The 8,633-nt window shown below is 40.8% G+C and overlaps 1 protein-coding gene across 1 annotated transcript; it reads right to left on the bottom strand.

Annotated features, from left to right (window-relative positions):
• Window positions 1–270: 270 nt before the first annotated feature.
• On the bottom strand, window positions 271–8,416 carry e4f1 (E4F transcription factor 1). Its single transcript, XM_006791503.3, has 14 exons — window positions 8,262–8,416; window positions 7,879–8,009; window positions 7,701–7,785; window positions 6,725–6,906; window positions 6,496–6,616; window positions 6,238–6,390; window positions 5,902–6,092; window positions 4,722–4,961; window positions 4,451–4,562; window positions 2,986–3,203; window positions 2,708–2,906; window positions 2,456–2,619; window positions 1,321–1,380; window positions 271–1,172 (listed from the first exon to the last, which is right to left on the bottom strand). The coding sequence occupies exons 1-14, from the start codon at window positions 8,356–8,358 to the stop codon at window positions 807–809; spliced, it is 2,319 nt and encodes a 772-aa protein (XP_006791566.2). The 5' UTR covers window positions 8,359–8,416; the 3' UTR covers window positions 271–806.
• Window positions 8,417–8,633: the final 217 nt, after the last annotated feature.

Below are 8,633 nucleotides of genomic sequence, written 5' to 3'. Positions count from 1 at the left end.
CAGTGCTTTCATGTTCCTACAAAGGAGCTACCTGCCAGGTGTGTATGCTTTCAGAACAGGTAGGATTCCCAAGACGGCAGGTGGTGTTCACTCTACAGCCACATATACACTTCTACAACAAAGAAATAGGAACTAATTTAAGACCATAAAATAAAATGACCAACAACACATTATTTTAGTCAAGCAGCAAAGGCACAAAGTAAAAGCATCAGGAGTTTTTCCACTTAGAGAAAACATGTTTGGAAAAAAAACTGAAGTCAACTGTGTAAGAAAATAGCATTTATTTGATGCAAACTCTAGCTAATCTGATATTTTTACATCTATCAAACTTAGAGATTCATTGTGACTGACCAGCTCAGAACAGCCACACTGTTTTTCACACCTGACCGAGACAAGAAGGAAGGAAAAACTGAAATTAAATGATGTCATTTTATGTAGAAAACAGCTATTTTTATTTGCCGTACAAAAACTGCTAAAAACTAGGCAACAACAAATGGCATGTTTCATTTATTTCATCAAAAACAAACATGCATTTGTGCATGCCTATCATTTTAAGATCCAAAAGTTCCCAAATTAGACAAAACATTTAATGAAGAGAATAATGTTAGTAGATCGACCAACAAAAATGAGCTGTGTGATGAAGCAGTAGTCCTGTGGCACACTTGTGTACCGCATGAATCAAAAACACTTTGGCCTTAGTTTGGGGTTTTTTTGTAAATTCACTTGAAGTGCAAATAAACTGTACAGTTACTGGCTACAAAGTCATAATCAAAGCCACAACAGTCTGTAGTTAGCATCCGCTTTGATCATACAACGACTGTTTGAAACTCCACCTCGTCTGGGGAGGTGATGACGTATTCCTCTTGCTGCTGCACCACTTGTACTCCTTCCTCCAATGTTTCCTCCGTGGTAACCATAGTAACAGTTCCCTCCGCTGTACCTGCCCTGGCCAGCAGTCTGCCATCACTGATGGCGGAGGCCAGTGTCATGGCCACCTGCTCGGTGAGGCTCTCGGGTGTGGCGATGGTGATGGTGTCGCCGCAGTCAGAGATGGACAGGCCTTCCTCGTTCTCGGCCACATTTCGCACGATGATCTGGTGGCTGCTTGCGCCACCCGCACTCTGTGATTGGCTGACGAGTCTCTGCACCACCTTCACGATGTGGTTTCCCATCTGGGAGGGACAGAGTTTGATGGCTTTTTTGTTTCATTTTGTTTTTTTAAAACACTATATGGGTTCAACTTGAATTTTAGCAAACAATGAGATTCACATATTCTGCAAAATGCTCCAACACACGTTCATATAATCCTTGTGAACCAACCTCATTTTGGCTGTCTTCAATGACTGTCACTTCTTGCTGCACTTCCTCCTCCGTTTGCGTCTGAATGATGGAAAAAAAAAAACAAAGCAAATTAATACTCAGGATGTTTGTGTTTATTTAGACACTGTGGATGCATGCAAACAAATCATTTGAGTGGACTGCAAATGGACTTAAGGTATCTAACAGGACCACACAACGTCCTTCTCCAGTCCAAGTCTAATTGGCCCTGATTTAGAGTCCACACAGTTGCTTTTAATCTACTGGCTGCTTTGAAATCCACCTACATTACCTGTCATCCACCTACCTGACAAAGTCATATCTGTTGCACATTTTATTATGTATTTCCAGTTCCTGCTCTCCCTATTTCAATCTTCCCACATATGGACACAAGGACATGTCCTTGTGCAGGAGGTCCCCAAGTCCACAAAAACATAGGCCAAATATATGCGTTCATGAATTCTTACAAATGTTACAAATGCTTCACAGCCTTAAGGCAGCTTGTACAGAAAAAAATGCTTCAAACAGTGCTCAACAAAAGCCATATTTGTTTTTGCTGGTTTTCAAACTAAATTTCTCTGGTATGAATGGAAAATGCTCAAAGTACTAATTTGGTTTAAAAAAACTTTTGATTTTTTGTTTAAAAAGTTAAAAGGAGTTTTCCTTTTGAAATGCAGACCTTTACAAACTGCCTCAGCATTAGTTCTGACTTTCCACTGAATACAAAATTGCTCTAAGTATTTCAACCCCATTCCAGTCATTCTGCAGTAACACATCTCTTTAAAACTAATGAAATATCACATACAACATTTTGCTATTGTTCTGAAATCTCGTAATCTAGGCCCTAAACATGGCAAAGGAAATCGTTTGGCTGTAATCAGCGACCCAATCAGTTCCCTGCAGATATAATCATTTAGCACAACTTGAAGAGTGAAATTACACACTTCAGCTTGCACTTTAGTCGCTGATCTAAAAGAGAGAATAGTACCTGCTGTGATTGAACTCTGGACAGATTTGGCAACATGCTCCAAACTTTGAACCCCGCTCACAGCAACTGTTTAACAGCTTTGTGTTTTTTCCTGCCCATCTAATAACTGTTATGCAAAGACTATGTTTTCTGTTAACTTGTAGTGCTAACCTTGATTATATACTCTTGTGTGTCTGCCACCACTGAGGAGAACTCCACCAACACAGCGTTAGGATCGTCTGAGATGATGGCTGTTGCATCGGGACTGTCCAGTGTTGTCTGTCCTTCTGTTAAAACAACCTGCTGCTCACAGGCGTCATCCTTATGGCAGCCGCCTGGTATAAATACAGGTTGTGTTAACTGGGCTGTTTGCATCTGTGCTGTCAGCACGTAAGTCAGTTAGGCTTTGTGTGTCGTCCTGACCTTTAGCGCGCATGTGCCGATTGAGAGTCCCGTGCTCAGCAAAGCCCCGTGCGCACTTTGGGCACTTGAAAGGCTTCTCGCCGGTGTGATGGCGGATGTGTCGTACCAGAGAGCCTTTCTCTCTGAAGCCCCTCGAGCAAAACTGACACACATACGGTCTTACATCACCATGAGTCCGCTGGTGCACTTGCAAGGCATTCTGAGAAAGAGAAGAAAATCTGTTAGACTGGAGTGAAATCCCCCCTGCCATTAGTTCAAGAATTCTTTTAATGAATTACCTTGGTTTTGTATGCCTTGTTGCATCTGGTACAGTGGTAAGGTCTGTCATCCGAGTGTGCCCTCATGTGTTCCCGTACATGGCCGATGGTTTTGTAGAGCTTGCCACACTCGCCGCACTTGTATCTCCTCTCGTTGACATGGACTTCCATGTGTTTCTTCAGCAAGTAACCAGTTAGAAACTCTTTATGGCACAGTGTACACTTGAAGGGCTTATAACCTTATAACACAAGAACAAAACATCTTTTACCACAAGTGGCACCTATAAAGTAAGGTCAGAACTGAGACAGCAAAAGACTGAATCCAGCACACTTGGCATGACTTTGTAGAGTGTAAATAACGATAGAGAAATCAGCAGCGACTTTCTCTATTTCTCTGTATTTGGCAACAGGACCAACTATGTTGGAAGTTAGTAAGACCGAGTCACACGATGAGACTTAATTTCAAGCCAGAGGTCTGTATAATAGTCAATTTTATTGCATTCTTACTGTGAAAGAGATTATCCATAAACCAAAGAGATGGAAGATGGTTAAACCAAGGAGAAGTTTTTTGTTATTGTTGTTAGAACGGCTCGTGTTTTTGGTAATGGCTGCAAGCTAAATGTGGGAAAAGAGACATATTGTCAAAATTGCACTTAATTCTTCAGGCGCTTTCAGGCTGTTCCTTTTTTTAACAGATGCGTTACTTAAAATTTAAAAAATACTTCTTTAAATTTAAACAAAGGAAAAGGTTAATGCATTGTAAATGATTCATAAACTAAAATATTTTTGAGACCTAAGGTTTTCTTTTAATGAATCAAAAAGTCTGATGTTTTTGTTTGAGTGTTGTGCCAAAAAAAACAAAAAAAAACAAAAAAAAACAAAACAAAACAAAACAAAACAAAAAAAAACAAAACAAAAAAAAAACAAAAAAAAAAAAACATGACAAGGACGAGGGAGGTCTCTGGTGACTAAAAAATCTCATTAACCCTAATAAAAAAATTACAGGTTAAATAAAATTACAAAAGTATAGCTAACAAAGTTGAGCAAGCAACCAAAAGACGTGTGAATGACAGAGTGGACCCCAAGTCATTCGCAACATTTTGCTCTCCCCACTTTCCCCATCTACTCTACTGTCCTGTGAAAATAAAGGCCTAATAATTAAAACATAAATAAATTACTTATTTATCTATATTTTTTTAAACAAAATCCTGGCACCAGTATAATGGGTGTGGTTAAACGTAGCAAGAATATTAAGCATATATTTAAGAGCCACTGGAAAGTGACAAACATTCTTTAATAATGAAGTCATATTTTTAGCTAACGTTAGCAGTGCTAGAGTCAGCAACCTTCAGTCCTTGCTGTTTAACATCCACACGCCCGTGAAGAATGTGATTCCTGTAGTCAAGTGGTTTCATACCAGTTTACTCTGACACAGCCTCCATACAACCATTAATTGATGAAGTCGCAGTGCTGGGTAGAGACTTACCTAAATGGCCCTTAACATGAAAGCGGAAATAATTCAAGCCCTTGAAGGAGCGGTTACAGTGTGGACAAGTGTGCAGTTTTGATGATGTCCGATCACCACTGTCACCCGTTTCCTACAAAACAAAAACCACAGAAAACTTAAAATGCACCAGAAAGAAAATACAACAGTGTCTCGTGATGACAAACCTTGACTTTTAACAAAATAACGAAGCGTACCATTTCCTGGTCTGGTGAATGTATATGCTGTGTCAATTCAAGCTCCCAGTACTTACCTCCTCCATCTCCACAAACTCCTCTTTAACTTGGATCTCAATGACACCTCCGTCGGCTTCAGGGTGGTCCGAAACAACTTTATTTATCTCCTCAGTTGCATGTGGGGTCTCTGTCTCTTCAACTACAGTCTCCTCTGTCCCCAGTGCAATGCCAGAGTTGATGATGGCCTGACAGATGAGATTGTCACCTGCTGCTGCAGCAGCCGCCAGAGCTTCTGCCTGAGACTGCTCCACCACCACCTGACATGAGACAGAGCGACAGCACAGACAAGGAAAGAATGACAGGCTTTAAACTAGAGAGCATGAGTCATAACACAATCTGTGCTAATTTCATTAGACTATCCTGCAGCTGACTGTTGCCTCTCACCAGTCACTGCAGCCCGGAGAGTAGCTGGTGAGCATTTGTAGACAAGTCTGTCTCTTACATGCAAACTAAAGGCAATGGCAGCGATACGCTAGCAACCAAATAATCACAAAGAGGTTTCTGCCAACTGATCGAGGAATACACATTGTTTTCCCCAGGGAGAGATGAGTCGCTATGAGAAAACCAGTGTCACTGGCTGGTCTCTAGACTTGTGTGACTGGGGCTTTAGCAATGATTTTCCCAGCAATTGTCATCAAGCTGCAGCCACCACATGCAACCGGTCAGTGAACTTATTTTTCCCCTCATGACCAGCGGTTGCCAGATGGTCACTGACCTGTGTGACTCAGGCCTTATTCACTTAATCCTACATTTTGACCTTGCTTGTAACACCCCAGTTAATTTCACATGGCTACTAGTCACACATCTGCAAAACCTCAATAGTACCAACACTGCCAACTAGTGTATCTGCGGTGTAATTACAGAGGGGTGCAGATATTGTTAAGCATGTTAGATATAAGTGGGATAAACTGATTTCATTTTTACAGGAAAGCTCTCTATAGTAAGCTGGAGCACTGTGAGAAATGTTACATTTGAACAAATAGAAAACTACATCAAAGAAAAGTTCCAGAAATTATGAATGCTGGCAATCATCTCTTTGCAGATTTGAAAAAAGAATCTGTGTAACTCTACTTTAAACTGCCTCAAAAAAATCTCGTGCAAAAATGCACCAAATAACTTTAAAAGAGAGGATTCAGTAAGTTTTATGTGTGCATTTTAGTAAGAGTTTAAAAATAGTGTTTGAATCTTCATCCTAACCTGTTGCTCTTGTGTAGTTCCATCAACCTCCATTGTAAAGTGGACCTGATGGAGAACCTCTTGGGAACCAGACTCTACCACACTGACCACAGCGGTCTCAGCCTCCACCATTTCCTGCTCCACCGGCTGCTGCTCCTCCACAACTACAACCTCTTGCTGGGCAGCCACTGCAGCTTGATCAGCGTCGATTCCTGAACAAATCGCAAAGAATCAGCAAATCTTCAAACTGAGGCATAATGTGCTATAAATTAAACTGACTATATCCATAAAGACGACTTGTTAGTTTTTAGCTAGTTTCTTAAGAACAAATACACAAAGACAGGAGCTAAATCCAACCTTTCTGCACTCCATCCTTGCTGACCAGGATTTCCTTGTACTGAACAAAGCGGATCTTTTCTGTGCATGGTGTGAGAGCTTTGAGGTGTCTGGTGAGAGCACCAGATTCTCTGAAGGCCTGGCCACACAGGGTACATCGATACGGCCGCTCATCTGCAAGAGAAAAGATGTCATTTAAAATATAGTTAGGTCATTTTCACGAGATGGCGTCGGAGTGAAATAAACAGGTCTCGTGTGACGTCGGTTTTCTCGTCGTACCGGTGTGGCGACGGTTGTGACGAATCAGGGAACCTTTTGTTCGAAACGACGTCCCACAAAGGTCACATGAGAAGTTTTTCTGGTCACTGTGAGTTTTCATGTGCGTTCTCAAGATATTGGTCTGAGAAGAAGAAGAAAAAATTAATAAATCAGACAAGCCAAATTAGCAACATAAACTCCTAATAACCATTGTGTTTACATTTTCCAATTAAAATAAATGCAAACTCACAGTTTTAAATGTTTTTTTACAAAGGTGGCAAATGTAACGTCCCTCTGTGTTGACTTTATACATGAGCTTGTCACTGTCGCCACTGTCAGATACGACTCCCTCTGTTTCATCTGACTGGTCAGACACTTTAAGGGAAGCAGTTTTCTTCCTGCGCCCTCGACCTAACTGAGTGTCGCTTACATCTGTGAGGATAAAAAAGAAAAAAAAGCCAAAGTAATAATTCAATCTGAAATCTAATAAAAAGCTTAAAACAATGTTAACTTGAGCTGAAGAGACTTGTCACTAACATACTGAACATTATCTCATCTCAGCCTCTTGGGATTTAGATTAATGCTGGGATTAAACACACATTGAGAAAAATACAATGTGGGAAATGCAGGAAAATACAAGCCAAATTCAAAAAGATGGGTCATTGTGTAAACTGTAAATATAAACAGAATCCATTTCTAAATCTCATAAACCCTTAATTTATTCACAATAGAACATAAAAAAAACATTAAATGTTTAAACTGATACCAGGCCCTCAGGAATTAAAAACAGACATTATTATCTCATCAAAATTGCTGCATCATGGCTTCTCGGGGGCCAAATCTCATTTAAAATGGAATGAGGCAAAGTGAAAAACAGATCTGCGGTCAAATAAAGTCAAAATCTGAAATTCTTTTTGGAAAAGATGGATGCAGTGTCCTCTGGATTAAAGACAGAGAGACCATGGGATTGTCGTCTGCGCTAAGGTCAAAAGCCTGCATCTCTGATGTTATGAGTGTGCACTAATATTTATGTAATTACAAGCTTGGGCATCTGGAAAAGCATCATTAATGCTTTTTCATAAAATATGGGTTTAAGAGGTTTGAAAATCATTGAATTCTGTTTATTTATATTTACAAAGGATCCATTTTTAAAATTTGTATTATGAGGTCTATCATTGCATTAGCTAAACGGCTAACAGGGGAATAGATTTTGCTGCTTGACTCACCGTTGGTAGTCTTCACTGCCTCTGCTGAAGATGCTCCTTCAGCCGTTTTCACCTCTGAAGAAGAACTTCCATTGACCGCAGCAACCTGTGAAAATTTTACAGCATTCAACCTGATGTGACTCAGTAAAAACCCTCCGATTTTAGAGTGCTCCCCGAAAACACACATCACACTTTATACCTCTGGGCTGCCATCGAGGCTGCTGGCGTCCCGTGCCTCCACACGTTTGCAGTGGTGTAACTTGTGCTGGATGAAAGCCTCCAATGTGGAAAACTCGGACTGACAGCGTCCGCACTTGTGTACATCTTCATCTAAAAAGCACAGAAACAAGCCCTTACAGTGTGCGGCAACCTCACCTGTTTTTGCAGTAAGCCATCACCTGTCTGCTGTAAAGTTTTCCCAAATACTGGCTGGACTTCTAACGTGGACAACGCTGAGGCGAGGTCGCAAACAAGCTAATCTTGCTAACGGCAGCTAGCAACATTTGAAGATGAAGGAAGTTAGGCCCAAACACAATAATCAATAAACAGTTCAGATCTGCTTTAGCTGCTATGAGGACTCACCTTCGTCTCCCAGCGTGGTTTGAATGGTGATCGTCTCATTGCCGTTCTTCGTTTGCTCCCGCTCACTTTCTGCCGTATGATTATTTTCCACACTCATGTCGTTTGAATCCTCCGTCTCTGTCGCAACGCTGCAAAAGGGAGGAAAACATGGCGGATTTACGACCCCGTAGTCATAACAACAAAGAGCGCGTGCGTATGTCTTCTCGCGGACAGAAAGGCGAAAATTCATTATGTTGAAAATGCATGTTTACATACACATAATACAGGCAGCTCCCATTCAGCTCAGTACATTTAATATAAGATTTATTAGGAAAGAATTCACAATATTTTTATTTCTATTTTTCCTTCATATATGCGCAGTTGAAATGACGT

The sequence above is a fragment of the Neolamprologus brichardi genome, chromosome 4 (assembly GCF_056152115.1).
Source record: "Neolamprologus brichardi isolate AB-2024 chromosome 4, ASM5615211v1, whole genome shotgun sequence".
Classification (NCBI taxonomy): domain Eukaryota; kingdom Metazoa; phylum Chordata; class Actinopteri; order Cichliformes; family Cichlidae; genus Neolamprologus; species Neolamprologus brichardi.
Note: the sequence above shows the minus strand (reverse complement) of the source record. Positions and strands in the feature narration are given on the sequence as shown.